Source organism: Larimichthys crocea, chromosome XII (genome assembly GCF_000972845.2).
Source record: "Larimichthys crocea isolate SSNF chromosome XII, L_crocea_2.0, whole genome shotgun sequence".
Taxonomy (NCBI): domain Eukaryota; kingdom Metazoa; phylum Chordata; class Actinopteri; family Sciaenidae; genus Larimichthys; species Larimichthys crocea.
In genome coordinates, this window is record NC_040022.1 from 7,594,832 (window position 1) to 7,612,632 (window position 17,801).

Sequence of the window (17,801 nt, forward strand, 5' to 3'; positions counted from 1 at the left end):
CATCATCTGTGTAACTGCTGTTGGATTTTCCCCCAGCAACCAAACAGGAACGTAGCCTAATGGAGATGAGTAATTAGTCATTTTGTATATTATAATTAAATAAGGTGAGTCCTTCGCAGAGCTTCAGTATGTCCTGCAGAAGCAGCCTTTCTTATCTGTGATGCATGCAAAAGGTCACTTGGAAAAATAGGAGGTATAAATAAAAAAAGGAATGTTGATAATGTTTTTGGGCTAACAGTGTATTAACTATTAAAACATATAAGGTCTGTATATACAAGCAAAGTGTTTCTGTATTTGTAAAATAATATAAAAGATCGAGTTAACAAACACCGAATAGATAGAGGTAGGTTGTTGTTCTGTCAATGAAATACAACCATACTCAATAGAATTTCAACTAAACAAGGTGTTACCTGAGCAACCTTACCTAAACATGCCACATGAGGGAACATATACACTGGTTTTGCCAAACCAAATAACACACAAGGGCTAAACAGCTAAATACAAGGCAAAACTAACTAAACCCAAGTCCTCACCCCTCAGCCACCACATCTTTTGCTCAACCAGGAAGGGACCTCCCCAACAATCACCGTAATTCAAAGCCAAAGAAATAAATGAAATGTGCCCACAGTATATTGCACATAAGATACACTTACTGTAAATCAACATCTTTCACAATGTAAGATGAAGGATTTCAGTATTCTTGCATGTTTCTGTTTTGTCATGGTAATATGTCCTTGATATCAGCCATATGATAGTTAGTCATATAATTTAAAATGATCTAATGTCAAGTATTCCCGTTATGTCAGCACATAACGACTATGAATCTGGATGCAAACACGGACAATAAGAGGTTTTTTTTTAGATTCAGGAATGTTTTGATGGATACCTCTGACTTACAGGAGGAGGAAGCTTAAGGAGTCGAGGAAATGTGCCTGACTCTTGACTCTTGATGATGTGACGCAAAATTAAAGCGTTCCAGTGCAACTCACGAAGCGCTGCAACTAACAATTATTTTATTTGCTCCATAAAACATCAGAAATATGTGGGGGGGAAAACTCCTCTAGTGTCTTGTTCTGTCCACAACTCAAAGATATTCTACTGCCATAGAGGACTAAAGGAAAGAGCAAATTTCCTATTAAAACCTGACTTAAAACAAGCAATCAAATACTTGTTTGGTCCAAAAATGGTCAGAAAATGTTTCCAGAAGCTCAGGGTGATATCCTCAAACGCCTTGTTTTGCCTACGACCAAAAGATATTCAGTCATAGAGGAATAAAACTGATCCTTATCTATATTTGAGAGTCTCAAAGATACTGCAATTACTGTAATTACACAAACCAGCCACAAGGAGGCAGAAATACAAGGACGAGGATGCAGACTGTAGTACGACGTCAAAGCAGCAGCAGCAGAGGAAGAAGAAGAAGAGGAGTCGCCTCCAAAGAGCGAGCTGCTGTAAGAGAAGAGGAAACAGACACTATCTCCACCTCGACAGTAAGGACCCGACATTATCACTTAACTAAAAGGTAGATTATTAGTGTTGTCATTATTGTGGGCTTAGAAAAAGTAAATACAGAGCAACAGGTGCGATTTAGCGCCAAGTTACACTTTGATAAATGACAAACCGAGCTAGGTTAGCGGCTAACTAACAACCTGTAAACAAATAAACAAACAAACACGTAAACAAATAACCTCTGGACGTGTAATAATGCTGGTTTGTAATCTGTCGTTCGCATTATCAAAGTTAAACTTTAACCGACGGGTTGCTAATCAGATTAGTGACGTTACACTTCATATTTTATCGCTAAGCTAATGAGCTAACAGTGTTTGACATCCCTGCGTTGTGTCAATACTTGTTTAGTGACTGATGTCCGAGTCTGTGTGACAGCGACGTGTTGGACTTTTGTTTGTTTGTTTGTTTGTTGTCAGTATCCGCAGCCATGAGCTGTTTGACATCGGTTTTGACAGGTGAGGCTGTCGCTAAGCTGCTTAATGTACCTGTCCCGTCGTGTTGACTCACATGTTTAGACTGTGTAGGACACTAGTTGTCGTGTAAACCTGTTTTTCTGTGTTTTTTTTATTTGCTTTTCTTTTGCGTTGATGGCAATGGGAGTGTCGAGGCTTACACAGGCTGCAGGTCACATGCTACCTTGTAATCCACAGATAAGCCCTGTGTGGTCGTTTTACAGCAGGAAGCTGTGCTGCAGGACACTGTGTGGAAACCTTTTAGCATTACATGACAGGAATTACACAAGCTGAGCTATTAAACTTGTGATTTGCATTCATGATGCAAACTATAGCCACTTTAAATGTGCTCAATATTGATAAAGAGAAAGGTTGAGAGCTGGGCTGCATTCCTGTGCTGATCATGGGATCAGCATGGGGGACAAGCTTCTTCTTTTCATGTGTCGTCACATGGTTTCTCACCGTGGTGCTAACTAATTAACACACAACTGATGCAGGCCTCCTTAATTAGTCATCTTGACACCAGTGTGCCAAGAGGAGTAAAGCCTTGCATGTCTGCGGTTTGTCTCCGATGCACGGTTTTCTCTAATATTTGTTAATATTTTGTCCTCTGCAGGTTCCGGTTGGTTTTAAGGGTGCCGAGCACTCCCGTCCTTCAGGCAACATGGGGGAACTCTTCAGAAGTGAAGAGATGACGCTGGCTCAGCTCTTCCTCCAGTCGGAAGCTGCCTACTGTTGCGTCAGCGAACTGGGAGAGATCGGCATGGTGCAGTTTCGTGACGTAAGTCCACCGTTCTCCCGTTTGCCATTTTCTACCAACTGAAACTTGCTCACCAAGACCGGTACCTGCTGTGTAAAGCGCCCCCATCACTGACATTGCTGAGAGAGTGCATGCCTTCTGCATCATGTTCATCATGTGCTCACAGCTGATCCCTCATTCCACGCATGAGAAAGCCCGTTCCTAACGAGGCCTGAGGGAAGCTTTGTGCTAGACTACAGAATGGGCTGTAACAGAACAAGTCTGTGCGCCAACACTGGTATCTTAGTCACTCCTGCTGCCCTCCACTAGTTTAAAAAAGAAATAACATTTTCAAATGATAATATTGAAAAGGAGCTTTTTTTGTTTTTTACACTTCTTAAAAGAAACTCGTTAAATATTTATCTGAGCAGCTTAGTTTGCTGATGTGATGTGATGTGATGTGATGTTTTCTTTATTTCTTCTGTCTTGCAGTTAAATCCTGATGTGAATGTGTTCCAACGAAAGTTTGTCAATGAAGTACGACGATGCGAGGAGATGGATCGCAAACTGAGTAAGTGAAAATAACATAATAACCATTTTTTGTTAAAGGGCCGGGCCTCTCTGTGCGTATGATCAGGGGTAGGTAGGTGTACCCCTCTTTTTTTTTTTTTTTTTACCTTGCTCCCTCTATCTTGCAGGATTTGTGGAAAAAGAAATAAAGAAGGCCAACATCCCGATAGTTGACACAGGAGAGAATCCTGAAGTCCCCTTCCCAAGGGACATGATCGACATGGAGGTGAATGCTCTTTAATCTTTAAAGATAAACCCGAGAACTCTATTGTCTGCTGCTTCCCTCTGCTCACCCTTCTTGTACGTCCATCCGCAGGCCACTTTTGAGAAGCTCGAGAACGAGCTGAAGGAAATAAACACCAACCAAGAAGCCCTGAAGAAGAACTTCCTGGAACTGACGGAGCTCAAGCACATCCTGCGTCGCACACAGCAGTTTTTTGATGAGGTCAGCTCGACTGTGTATGCAGGGCTTGTGAAACAATGAACTCAGATCTTTTTTTTATCAGCCTTGTGGTTGCCTGAAGAGGAAGTAGGACTCTTACTTATAATAGTTTATCCACATGGCTGTATAGTTTGTACAGCTTGAGTTGATTGAAAAAACAAATCTTTAACTCTTTAATTTATTTACTGTTGTTAGTCTGAACTTTTCTGGCATTTCTGGTTTGCTTTGGTGTAACACACACTCTGCTGATAACACATACACACAAAGGAGCTCTTATTGTTGCTTGATTTGGCAAAAGGTGTCTCACTCGTGATTGTTTATAGCTGCTCACATGGCCTTGACTTATTTTTACCAGCTGTTCACATCAGTATCCTGTAATTCCTCTGCTGTATAATATCATACTTTAGTTTTCTGTTCATTTCCCTGTGCACCTTTGCCCGACATCGATTCCACTTCACTGCCTCGACAAACAATTTTAAGGTCCTCTTTTACAAGTTGTTGTCAGTGTTAATTGAGGTGAATCATTTAGCTAAACACTCCACTGTTCAATCATTAACCGGCTCTTGTATCTTTCTCTGGTTCAAATGTCAACATTCCTGTAAAAAAGCTGTCTGACAAGTTTTAAAACAGCAGTGCTCACCTCTATATGTGTATATATGTATTTACAATATGGTAACACAGTTATGATTATGTGCCATTGTAGCTGATGATGTGTTAACTGGCTCTCATGCAGATGGAGGATCCCAGTTTACTGGAGGAGTCGTCCACCCTCATGGATCCTAATGACCCGAACCGAGGAGCTCCTCTGAGACTCGGGTGAGCTTATGAAGTTTTTCTTGGAGATTTCCATTCTGTGCACTTCTGTCATCTGTGTCGGAAACCAGCGTTACAACAAACCAACCACGCACTTTAGTCATGGAGCAAAGGTCATCTAAAGTGTAAATCTAATCAGGATCCACATTTAAAGTCTTGAATGAGACTAAATATAGAACGCTTAACTCATATTTTTTTAATAAGATTTGATAATATAAGACTTTTTTGAAACGTTGATCACATTTTTTAAGGGCATCTTAAGCTTTATGAATATAACCAACAAAAAAATGACAAAACCTTTTCATCTATTGTAGATTTGTGGCTGGAGTCATCAGCAGGGAACGTATTCCCACATTCGAGAGGATGCTGTGGAGAGTTTGCAGAGGAAATGTGTTTCTGAGGCAGGCAGACATTGAAGATCCACTGGAGGACCCGACTACAGTGAGTGCAGTTAAATAAACTGATTTCCTGTGAAGTTGGCCAGATGATTCATTACTGTTACTAACTGTGTGATGTTTCCACAGAGTGACCAGGTCCACAAGTCTGTTTTCATCATCTTCTTCCAGGGAGACCAGCTGAAGAATAGAGTCAAGAAGATCTGCGAGGGGTAAGTGACCATTCAACATTTGTATCATTTTATTTTATAAATGTTCTCTTGAGCAACAGATCCTCATCTGTGCTTCTTCAGGTTTAGAGCCACCTTGTACCCGTGTCCAGAAACACCCCAGGAGAGGAAAGAGATGCTAGCAGGCGTGAATGCACGCATTGACGATCTGCAAATGGTAAGAAGAAGAACAACAAACACACACACGCACACGTAAAGAACCCATACACATACAGTGATGGGCATATTTAGGTGCCAAAGTTAAGGGGTAACTTCCACCTCTTCAGCTACCAAACCACACTCTGTACTGTGGACTTGAACCAGCCAAGATCTGAACGACTGCCACTCCAAGTGTAAATACGCTTCCAGAGAACACATGCACATTATTGACTCATTGACGCTGACTTGCACAAAAACACAACTGAACTGGTTAGTTCTCTATTTTTTTGTGTGTAGGCCAGGAAGAACTCTTACCAGAAAGTCAAAGAAAAGCTAATTTAATAAGGTCTAAAGACAGTAACCACATCGGCTCTTTACAATTCATTCCCAGCATCCTGCCCCGTCAGCTCTTTACGACAGATATTATATAAGCAGTGAATCATAGGAAAAAAAAGAGCTCCACTAGCTAAGGTTAAAAATCCTCCGAAGAGAGAGTGAGCTGAATCATTAAAGGATGTTTGGTAATCCTAACTGTTCTATCAGCAGGAAGCTCTTTCTCAGTTACTCTTTTTACAGACAATGTACAGAAAATGTGCCAATTGTATCTTTTTACCACTTGTGGGCAACTTCAGCTTTGGCTCAGACAAATGTCCTCCTGCAGGCAGACTCTTTCCATAGAAACTACACTGTTGTTGTTGTACCTTCAGTGTTGAATTCCTCCCTGGAGACTTTTTATCCAGCACAAGGCAGAGCGTCAGGGAATCCCTCTTTCTTTTGACGCTTCACACGGTGTCATCTTCATTCTTTATTTGGATCTGCCACTGACGAAGCGGTGGCTCTTCGTGAGGTCCACATCTATCTGCACATTTGTTTTTACGTCACCCGTCATCACAGATCACATTTGTTTTACTATGTGTGATGCCTGAGCTACGACCTGTCTGTCATATGTACTTAGATATTATCAGTCATTATCATTGACAGTTGCCACAGACAGCTTTCACGAGACAGATACTTGATATTTGAAATGCGCCCCGGTTTGACAAATCAATTGATATCCTCTCACGGCCTCATATACCGGGGAATGTGGGCCTTGTTGTTTGTGGATGCTGTGTTATGCTTGTCGCTACGTGGGCTAGAGAGCTAAATGACAGAAGGGCATGGGCGAGGAAGAATGTCATGCTGTTTGGACACCGATCAAATACGAGTGGGCCATTAAGCCCCTCGACAGCAGGCGAGACTGTGTGTGTGCACAGAGCTTAAATATCTTGCTATTTGCTGATCATGAGACTGGACTTTAAATGTGAGTCATGCAGCAGCATACCTGGGAATATCCTATATCTCTTTCGGGAAAACCTAATGGATTAGACAGCCCATTGCTCTTGAACATATGACTTACTGCTAGTAAATGTAAACCCTCTCTATGAATATCAAGGAATGCATGATTCATTGCTGCTGTTTTTAGTTTTCGGTTCACATCGACTTTATATTATATTTGATAAATGTCTTCAGTAGCATACTGGCTAATATTGTTGTGTTCTCATTCAGAGAAAAATGACTCACCCTCCCTCTGAAATTCTTGTACTTGGCAGGAATATGTGTTGGCTCCCACAGCGGACATTTGTCTTCTCACTTTTTGGCTCCAGAGCTGAAGAGATTAAGTTAATCTTCCCAGAGTTGTCAATATCTAGCAGAGACTTTTTACTTTTTAATTTATATTTAACCAGAAAAGCCTCAGAGAGAGATTTATGTATTTATTCGTAAAGTCTTGTCCAAGCTGGGCAGCAATAACATTTAACGGATTACACAAAATATGCCACAAAATCATGATTCAACAGATTATAAAATCGTGATTAACACATCTGATACAGTCAGGTAAAAGATTTTATTACTCTTGTCTGCCCCTAAAGGTGCTAAACCAGACTGAAGATCACCGGCAGAGGGTCCTGCAGGCTGCAGCCAAGACAGTCAGGGTGTGGTTCATCAAGGTGAGGAAGATGAAGGCCATCTACCACACCCTCAACCTCTGCAACATCGACGTCACTCAGAAGTGTCTGATCGCTGAGGTGTGGTGTCCGGTCTCTGACATGGACTCCATCCAGTTTGCCCTGCGTAGGGGGACGGTGAGTAACCGAGCACCATGCGGTGTATGTTTTAAGGAGAATATCTACTATTTAGTAGCTCCAGTTAATATTTTCACACTCACACACAGACCCCACTTTAACTATTTACTAATAAGAAGTAGACTCTGATTCAGGTTTACCTTGTTGTGTTGTGAATGTAGCAGAACCAGTTTGAAACCAACAAGTCATAAGTTCATCAGTGCGCTAACACCCCGCTGGCGGTATACTTTGTGTGTACATACGCTAAAATAACGTTGAGTTAAGGTGTGGTTATTTACTCCAGTCGTCACCAACCAGAGGGGCTTATACACAACATGCAGGTTCTTACTGAGTTCCATTCATTCGTATCTAAAAGTTATTCTGGCTGCAACAAATTGAGAGTTAAACCAGCTACTCACGGTGCAGTGACCTCATTTTCTCTGTCAGACAGTTAAATTCTTTTGGTCATGCATGACCCATTGTGCTCAGATTAGAAAAAGTCTGTCTGGGGAGTATTGTTGTATATGTGAAGTGTTATAAAACCAGACAAAGACGTAGCCCAAAGAAGAATATGTCAAATAAAAAAGGAGAATATTGCCAACTGTACCGATTTTTAATCATGAGTCTGACCATGTGATAGGAGTGCACTATTAAATTGGAGGAGTGCTCTTTTAACTTGATATTTAGTTGTGCGTTTGGTGTAGTTCTTGTCCCTGTAAGGTATGGAGCTGTCGCTACACTCAATTTATCTCTCAGCTGTCCTTATTCTGCTTGTCTTGAAACGTGAGGCCCGGTGTACCGTATCAGGATCTTCCTGACAGGCTGTGTAAATAATTTCACCTTCTTTTTTTCGGATTTTAAAGAAGGCAGCGCTTAGATTAGTAGGATATTAAAATGAATCTAGGATGTGTCATCGTGGTTACTTTCCCGTGAAAAAAAACTTGAGAATTCTGAATTTTCTGAAATGTTTCAGTAGTTCAGGGCTGTGAAAGAAAATGTCTATCATAACCTCGTGTTGCATGACCTTTTTAGGAGAAGAGCGGCTCCACTGTGCCTTCAATCCTCAATAGGATGCAGACAAAGCAGACCCCACCCACCTATAACAAGACCAACAAGTTCACCTCGGGCTTCCAAAACATTGTGGATGCCTATGGTATTGGCAGCTACCGGGAGATTAACCCAGGTAAGCGTGTGTCACTCGTCTGTGTGCATCCATAAAAGTCTGTTCACCCAGCTGCCTGTAGTATTGAACTACAGTCAGCTGAGTCAGAGAGGCTTGTTGTTTACTCTGCCTCGTCATCCATTATCACCTCGTTGGAACATGTCATGCGTTTCACCCGTGTTGTTTCACCTGCCGCACCACCCTCCCCTCATTTGATGCCTGCCTCCTTGTCTCCAGCGCCATACACCATCATCACCTTCCCCTTCCTATTCGCCGTCATGTTTGGTGATTTTGGCCACGGGGTGCTCATGACCTGTGCTGCCCTGTACCTTGTGTTGAGAGAGAGCAGACTGATGGCCCAGAAGAACGATAACGAGGTATGGGTCCCATCATGGCCATCTCATTATCCTACACCATCGTTACCGGTGAAACACCAGCCCCACAGCTCTACAGGGTTCAGTGGTTTGACGGTTTGATTTAAACTCTTGTATTGTTGTGATTTGTGGCAGATGTTCAGCATGGTGTTTGCGGGGCGCTACATCATCCTGCTGATGGGAATCTTCTCCGTCTACACTGGAATCATTTACAACGACTGCTTCTCCAAGTCACTCAATGTGTTTGGCTCTGGCTGGAGCGTCAGGCCCATGTTCGACAGTCGATTAGGAGGCAACTGGTCGTAAGTGTCATTGTAATCACCCAGCTACTGCTGTAGGTAATGCAGTAATTCAAGTCACAGTACTGATCAGTGTTCTCATCCTGTTCAGGTTTGAAACACTGACAGAAAATAAAGTTTTGCAGTTGGACCCAACAGTAGATGGAGTGTTCAAAGGGCCGTATCCCATTGGCATTGATCCGGTAAATATTAGTGTCTTTATAATCTTTTAATTCTGTCTGTAAAAGATAAAACCCACATACGTGATATTTGATTTGGTCGGTCTCACTCACACTTTGTCCATTTATTATCCATCAGATATGGAACATGGCCACCAACAAGCTGACATTCCTGAACTCGTTCAAGATGAAGATGTCCGTCATCCTGGGAGTCATCCACATGCTGTTCGGAGTCACTCTCAGTCTCTTCAACCACCTGTGAGATTATCATCCACATTTTTATTGTTCCACTTCTCGTCTTTATTTATGTCTCTAAATTTTTTTGTGTAGTTGCCATGGTGACGGAGTGATCTTTTTGTGGCTTCCTGCAGGTATTTCAAGAAGCCCCTGAATATCTACTTGGGATTCATCCCAGAGATCGTCTTCATGTTCAGTCTGTTTGGCTACCTCGTCATTCTGATCTTCTATAAGTGGGTCTCGTACGACGCACGCTCATCCAGGGACGCCCCCAGTCTCCTCATCGCCTTTATTAACATGTTCCTCTTCAACTACAACGACCCCAGTAACAAACCTCTCTACAGAGGACAGGTTAGATACAGCTAGTTATGTATGTCCATCCTTTTCTTGCTCTGTAATGTAGTTGTCATTGTTTAATCTCTTTCTTTCTGTTTCTCTCTGTAGAAGGCCATACAAATACTCTTGGTGCTAATTGCCTTGGCTTGTGTTCCCTGCATGTTAATAGTGAAAACTCTAGTGCTGCGGAGACAGCACTTGTGGCGGAAAAACCTGGTAAGATGAAGCAAGTTGAAATAACACGTTGCACCTCAGTTATAAACACAATAAATTCATTTTGTTATTTCACCCGTCTGTGTCAGGGTACAGAAAACTTTGCAGGGATCAGGGTGGGCAACGGGCCCACCGAGGATGAGGCTGAAATCATCCAGCACGACCAGCTCTCGCAGCAATATGACGACGAGCCTGAGGTAAATGAGACATGTCTTCGTCAGTAACTTGCTCACAAAGCCAGAGTAACGGCAGTCCAGCAGTTTGGTGAAGGAGGGAGAAAGGAGTTATAGGATCTACTCCCATCTTTGAATAATTCAATCACTCTGCCACAGTTTGAAACAGAAATCGATACCTAATGTTTCCACTTCCACTGTGGCACTGAAAAGCATCAATTATGGATGAAGGTCCCATGTGGGGAAAAGGTTTAACAAGCTCCACACTGCCGTCCTTTAGATTGTAATAAATGCTATTGAAGGATTGACTTAAGAAATGTAATTGACTTTATGGAATCGCTCTGTTTCTTGTTGCCATGCTGATAAAAACATCTTTGAAAGGAAACGTTACACTTTTATGCGGGCCTCATAAAACATAAAGCGATATATTGCCCTACTTTACTAAAATGACTGACTGTGGGCAGAGTTTTCATCATTTTCATGGTTTCATCTTGCAATGTTTGGTTCCCCCCTTTTAAGAGGAACTGTGTTCTCTCGTTACTTTTCTGTTTACTGACATCTGCCTGTCTGTCGATCTGTGTGTGTGTGTGTGCGTGTGTTATCAATAACCAAGCGTTGCCTTTTGTCAACTGCTGTCAAGGCCAGAGAGGAGGAAGAGGTAGGACAGGATGCTGCACCTCTGCCCCGCAACCTATCCCCCCCCCTTGCATGTCTAGCTATTCTGTCTCTTTCTGCCCCCTCGCTTTGTTATTTATATACACTGTCAACAATTGCCTGCTGCTGTTAGCTGTGTCTGTCTGTCTGTCTCTGTGCGTGTTTAGTCGGCATGTGGTCGGTGTATTCCAGGTGTCACTTGTTGAAACATGGGTTGCAGGGATTCCTCAAGCAGTGGGTGCCAGCAGGCCGATGCTTCTTTACAGTCATGTGGTGATGTGCATGAGGCATCAACGGTGCAGCTGGTTGGGTTCACAGATGGGAACCTCTTCTGCCTCTTCTTCTAATTTAGGGGGGCTTTGGTGATCTACAGTGGCGAATAGCTTTTCCTATTAATACCCCGAATGATCATTCACACACATTAAACCAAACTCCTCCTATGTGGACCTCTGGACCTGTCATAGAGAGGTTGTTTTCTAGAGGTTCATGCTGAGATGCGGTAACGTTTTGATGTTCTGTTTCTGTCCCACAGTTTATCTTTGCAGATGTGGCAGTGCATCAGGCGATCCACACCATAGAGTACTGCCTTGGCTGTATCTCCAACACTGCATCCTATCTGAGGCTTTGGGCCCTCAGTCTGGCTCATGCACGTAAGTCACACGTAATTTATTATTATTACGGGGGAAGTAAACTGAAATAAAATACATGCTCGCTTAAGTTCATCACCTGTTTCTTTGTTCCATGCAGAGTTGTCAGAGGTGCTGTGGTCCATGGTGATGCACATTGGCCTGTCTACCCGCAGCCTCGCAGGCTTCATCCTTCTGGCCATAGTGTTTTACTTCTTTGCTGTTCTCACAGTCGCCATTCTTCTCATTATGGAAGGCCTGTCAGCCTTCTTACATGCACTGCGACTGCACTGGTGAGATGTGTGATTGTGTTTGTTTGGTTGTTGTTTTTCTTTTTTCTCAATCAGTGCTGTTCTCAGTATCGTGTTTTTATCCAGATATTATTCAGTGAATCTTTATTAATTGATACTTATGGTTGTTGGTCTTCAGTTAATCATCAAACTAAGTGACTGAATGCTGCATTTTCTGACTTATAGCTCCACCTGCTGGCTAGTTTTTTACTTTGCTGTTCCTCAGAAGATTATTTCAGGCTGCACAGAAACTACTGCTAATGCTGTTTGTTATTTTACACTATAGATGACCATATTAGTGGATTTCTTTTAAGGACCCAGGATCAGTTTCTTTGCATTAAAACAAAAATGATAAAAAACACACTTATTGTGTAAATCCAGGCTGTACTAACTGTAAAAATGGCATCATAGAGAGCAGTTCATTAATATGAACTGACATCAGACGATATCATTGTATTATAAATGGAGTCTGTATAGCTGGACATCACTTAACAAAGAGGTTTTAGGAGGTTTAACAGTTCACAACATTCCCAGTGCCAGGGTGTGTCTGCCAGCCAACAATGGCGTGTCCCAATTAGAACAAATCCTGGTCTCCCTTCACCCGCTCTCTTTCCTGGCCCGTGGCCTGGAACATGTCTGGCTGTAGTCGGTGCATTTCTGCCGCATGTGTGGCGCGCAGAACTGTCTGCGACTCCTCGCCGTGACTAAGATGAGCCTTTGTTGTCTCCTCATCAATGTCTTCGCTGAATGTCATCCCGGGTTTTATAACCGCACCGGTACATTTACAGGACATGCCTGCGTTGCAGCCACTCTTCTCTATAATTATCCTGTACACAGGAATGCGAGGTGACTCACTTTCAGCACAACAACTGGCTTCCAGGGACAATCAGGTGCAGAAGGTCATAAAACACCAATTATGATATTTTATTTCCAGTGTTTCCATGTATCGTCGGTTTGCAAAGAGTAGAGGTTAACAAAAATGTGCTCTCCCCACCATAAGGTGGTCATGTGTCGACAGGTTTTCTTCGACACACCCTGGAGTCCTTAACCATGAACCAGTGATATACTAAATTACAGTATATGTAGAGTAATGACAGCATCAAGGATTTGGCCTGTGAATTTTTAGGATAATTCAGTACAGACTTGGAGAGACTTTTTAGGATTATTCCTGAGAAGAAAAGGTGCAGGATAGAGTAAAAGGGCTATCCCCACCTCGTCTGCTTTCCTCCACCAGACAGACTATAGAATGGCAGGTATTTGTGGCTTCTCAGTTAAAAGGTCATCCTGCTGTCATTTACCGTTGGCCTGTATAAAAATAGAGCCTGATCATTTTCCAGAAGGGAAGAAGCTTAGGTGTCTGGCCCGAGGACTGGGTCCAGCAGCAGGGATGTGGACATTAGTGGGTGCAGGTGGGTGTGGAATGAAGAGCAAGGGTCATCAGCCACGACTGCTCTGCTCAGCATTACCCAACCTGAAAGCCAATCACCACTTGTGCGAGACGCTTCCTGCTCGTTTTGTCTGAATTGCTTCTTTATTTTCTGCACAGGGTGGAGTTCCAAAACAAGTTTTACTCGGGCCAGGGCTTCAAGTTCCTCCCCTTCACCTTCGACAGCATCCTGGATGGAAGGTTCGAGGACTGAGATCAGCCGACTGCTCTTCATCTATTAAATGTCACTTACCTGTTGAGAATCTGCGTGGTGTTGAATTGTGATTTTTTTTTTTTGTGTGTGTGTGTGATGCAGTCTGCGACAATCTGTCAGACTGCCATCTTCCTTTAAACATTACCTTTTTAGAATCAGCATCTAAATCTGGAACATTTACATCTCATTCATCCATTCGTGCAAAAAAGTAGCATGCCTGTCGTGTCTCGTCTTAGTGTCACTTTGTTTTACCTGTGTTTTATTTAGTTTATTATTATTTATACAAATTATTCCTTTATAAAAACCTCCACTTTTTTGTGCGTGGCAATGTTGCACTGCGAATTGTAAATGAGATCTGTTATGTGCGGATGTCGTGTCGTTGACAGATGCTTATTCAGAGTAAAGTGACAGAAGTCTTTCCTACTTTCACGTCATCAACGCGTTGTATCCAGTTTATCTCTTTCTCTCTGTGTTGGCATTGTTCTTCAGCAACACTCAACATCTTGTGTACAGAATGCCCAGTTTGCACACGCAGACACCTCTATTGCACTGCATACTGATACTCACACACAGACACACACACACACAGCTATAAAGGTCCAAAGGGAATACAATTAAATTGACATCAGGATGTCAGTCAGTGCTTTGTAAATGGAGATGAAGTGACTGTCTCGTCCTGCGTTGTGCTCTAACTTTGCCACAAATGCAGTTTGTGTTTCGTGTTTCTGTTCTCTATCGATCGACAGAACACAACAGTGTCAGTCGTACTGAGTTTTGTTCCCTGTGCTGATTTCAGTTGTATGTTAAAGTTTAAAATAGTGTTGTCACACCTAGAAGGGAGTCATAACGGCATACAGGAGACACGTTCAAGTAGAATTCATTCCTCAGAAATCATTTAACACCCACATTAATTCTAATCTGTATCTCTGTGTCAATAAAGTGGAAAGATCTGGAATAAGTTGTGGTTTTGGTTTTATTTCCTCTCTGTAGTTTTCTTGCTTAAACTGCAGCAGTGGTGGAAAAAGCATTCAAAAGCTTTACTTAAGTAAAACCACAAAAATGCTCTATTACAAGCAAAAAGTCGTCCGACTGGTACTAGTACTTCTTAGTACTGTCAACAGACCGTACCAAATGTGAAAATCTTTGTCTTTGTTTGTAATAAAAATATATTCTATAAATAAGTATAGCTTGAAACTTGAAACCAAAGCAGATTGCATAAGAACTATGAAAAATAAAACCTGATTTTGGAACATTATTGACGCAATTAAGTTTGTATTAAAGTATATTAAGCTGTAATATGCTGTAAAACTATTATAAAATATAAAAATACTATAAATCCTTCAGCTGTTAAATGTAGTGGAGTGAAATGTTCAATATTTTGCTTTGAAATATAGTGAAGTGAAGCTAACAAGTACCTCGAAATCCCAGCAGAGTCTAACCCTTCCCTTGTGTTGTTACTCCTCTTGGTGGTGCCATAGAACACGCTGTGAATTACTCCACGAGACACAACTGTTCTTTGTCCCGTCTGTGGCAGAAGTTGAACTAAAAGCGCCTACAGTCTGCAGTCTATGACAGATGAATTATTATTACCTGCTGCTGAACTTTGTTCCCGAAATAGGAGACCGGGTATTTATTTGGCAAACTAAGAGGAAATTACCCATAAGGACTCTTACTGCATTGTAAATAAACGTACAGTAATGTATTTAGTGCATAATGGGCCTTTTCTTTAACATGTCACTTATCAGTGAGTAATCGACTGGGTTCGCTCAGTTTAGCAGTCTACAGGCAGTTATGTTATAATGAGTCCAAACGGAAGTATCCGCTTTCTCAGTCCTGTCGAAGGCAGCAGGAAACATTCAGCTTGACACATTATATTTTCAGTAGTGGAAACAAGTACTCAGATCTTTATTAAAATGAACAATACCACAGTGTAGAAATAATCTATTACAAGTAAAGATTATATATATATATATATATAAACTTTAGTATTGACATCGAAATATACCAAAGTACAAAATATTCACTTATAATATGATTGGATTACAATTATTGATGCACTAATGTGTCACTTTAATATTTATATATTTTTAAAAAGTAAAAAGTGTATGAAAAGTAGAAATAAAGTACAAGTACTTTCCACCATTATATTTCAGCCCATGAACATGTAACATGTAAATGAATGTTTTTGACTGTCAACATAAAGTCTGAAACAGTGTCTCATCTTATCAGCACCTTGTGAGACCCGGCTATGAAAACCTTCAGCTGCTCCGATATGAGGAACATCGTGTTCTCTGTTCGTGTTTTTGAGCAGGAGTGGCTGCTATTAGCCACAACATCCCAAAGATCTTTATTTATCTTACAGTTTTTTCGGACAAGCTCATCTAATTTGATATTTCCCAGCGTGTCATGTATAACCAGGGGTGAGAGTAAGCTTGTATAAGAGACCCGAGAAATCCTTCTATGTTTACACTTCCAGGAACTTTTACTCTGCACTTTCAAAGCATGAACCCCAATGAGACTGAGCTTATTACTTTGCTCCTCTATCTAAGGCAAACAGTAAGTGCACTTTAGTTTGGCAGAAACGTGTCTCCAGGAATGTTGTGTTTCTCGTAAGGTTATAGTAGACTTTTCGCTGGGATAACAGAGATGCTTTTGCAGCTGCTGTAGTGCTGCAAGGCCTGCGGGCCTCGTCCTGACACACAGGGGTTTTCAGATGTTGTATTTCCAATTAATGATCCAGAAATTTCACAGGAATACACTCCATACCTTATTGTATGGAAAAATAAGAATGCTGCTTGCCTCACAGAAATCTATCTGACTCAAACATCTCACATCTCTGTGGGATGAGAGAGATTTCTTTTTTTTTTTAAGTTCTAAGTTAGTGTGCACTAACACTCACACAGCTGTGGAATAATATTGATGTTCTCTTTTCTTCTTCTGTTTTCAGCCCATACACATTTTCATGCTCAGAGCTTCGGACAAACAGCAGCTCACATCTCAGGCCACCGTACTGTTGTTATGGAATAAATCACTCATATTATTATACTTTTATGCAATATTGTGTTTGACACGGATTAAACCAAATATTTTTAAAGCTTAGGTTTGTAATGGAAGGAAAGTAATAACACTGAATAACACACACTAAAAAAAACAAAACATTTTGGAGCATCCAATGGCATTCAATAGAGACGTTTAGTCTGGACCAAAGCGACCAGTCAACATACCAGTATTTCCATTAGGCTTTAGGTGTGTAGCGTCATGGGTGGCGGTTTGTTTGATTCTCAGTGTTCAAAGTGCTGAACATTCTGTACTCATATTTCTAAGTCCTGACTCCTGATCATTCTTGACATTCATCTGCAGCATAGTAGAAATAAAACCTGTCATGTTGTCAAGACAGACTGCCACAAGCTGCCACATCAGGAATTATCGTGGCTGACAGACAGAGAAAGGTAAAATTGTTCATGCAGACATGACTGACAAGCAGGTCCATTCGGCTAATAGAAAGCCCAGGTGAGACCGGGAGAACGGAAGCTGCTCTTTGCTCAAAGGTCTTGTACCTTTCCACACTACTGGGATTTTATTACCAGGTCTCCAGATAACATTGTTCTTCAAACAGTTTTCCACGACCCGTCTGACCTTCAGCTATTGTTTCCAGGCTCTTTTTTTTTTCACACACTGATTTGGCCAATTACATCAGGAAACCTCAAGACAATATGAAAATTTGACAGCAATGACGATGTCCAGCACACACATGCACAAAAACACACACACACATCTCCATGACTCTCTGGAAGAGAGTTGCATAACCGGAGAAAAGGAAAATAAGGAGAAAGAAAAAAATAAGTGACAATCGCATAAAAAAAAAATGTGACAGCCGGCTTTTTTTTGGACTAATTAATTGTTCCAGGAAACCTTTAAAATATTCCTGGAGGCTTAAAAAAATTCCACTGAAAAGTTACCAAGTCCCAGAAAAGGACATGTTTGTTTCTCTCTTCATCTCAATTTTTTTTTACTACACGAGTAGTGAGTGACAGCTCATGCTGTCATCACAAAGTAAGCTTAACAAGCCAGCAGCAGCTGCCAAAAAGTGCCTTTTCTTACAAGTGTGTGAGAAATACTCGAGAGGACATTGTTTAGTCATGCATGTTTTTTAAATTAAAGGAGAGTCATGTACCAAAATAAATATCTTAGCTGTGCTATTGATACGGCTCAAGGGATGGCGATGTCACTCTGTCAGTTATTCTGACGGCTT

At 41.5% G+C, this 17,801-nt stretch overlaps 1 protein-coding gene across 4 annotated transcripts; it reads left to right on the forward strand.

The window, feature by feature from the left end:
* Positions 1-1,369: 1,369 nt before the first annotated feature.
* atp6v0a1a (ATPase H+ transporting V0 subunit a1a) lies at positions 1,370-14,504 on the forward strand. Of its 4 annotated transcripts, none has more exons than XM_027285546.1 (22): positions 1,370-1,490; positions 2,578-2,742; positions 3,193-3,271; positions 3,399-3,496; positions 3,587-3,715; positions 4,446-4,528; positions 4,840-4,966; positions 5,050-5,132; positions 5,214-5,307; positions 7,196-7,408; positions 8,420-8,570; positions 8,787-8,926; positions 9,059-9,225; positions 9,314-9,404; positions 9,520-9,638; positions 9,752-9,968; positions 10,062-10,169; positions 10,256-10,363; positions 10,953-10,997; positions 11,526-11,643; positions 11,741-11,912; positions 13,456-14,504. In XM_027285546.1, exons 1-22 carry the CDS (start codon positions 1,371-1,373, stop codon positions 13,547-13,549), a joined length of 2,721 nt encoding a protein of 906 aa, XP_027141347.1. In that variant the 5' UTR covers position 1,370; the 3' UTR covers positions 13,550-14,504. The 4 variants fall into 4 exon arrangements, with proteins under 4 accessions (XP_027141347.1, XP_027141346.1, XP_027141348.1 ...); XM_027285545.1 differs by having other exon boundaries at positions 1,401-1,524; positions 2,579-2,742; positions 10,980-10,997; XM_027285548.1 differs by having other exon boundaries at positions 1,414-1,522.
* Positions 14,505-17,801: the final 3,297 nt, after the last annotated feature.

Bases quoted from the DNA above. Each gene is read 5' to 3' on its own strand.
- atp6v0a1a (XM_027285546.1), top strand. From the start codon at position 1,371: ATGCAGACTGTAGTACGACGTCAAAGCAGCAGCAGCAGAGGAAGAAGA. The intron at 9,969-10,061 runs GTTAGATACAGC...TTCTCTCTGTAG, and splicing joins AACCTCTCTACAGAGGACAG to AAGGCCATACAAATACTCTT. The intron at 10,170-10,255 runs GTAAGATGAAGC...CGTCTGTGTCAG, and splicing joins ACTTGTGGCGGAAAAACCTG to GGTACAGAAAACTTTGCAGG.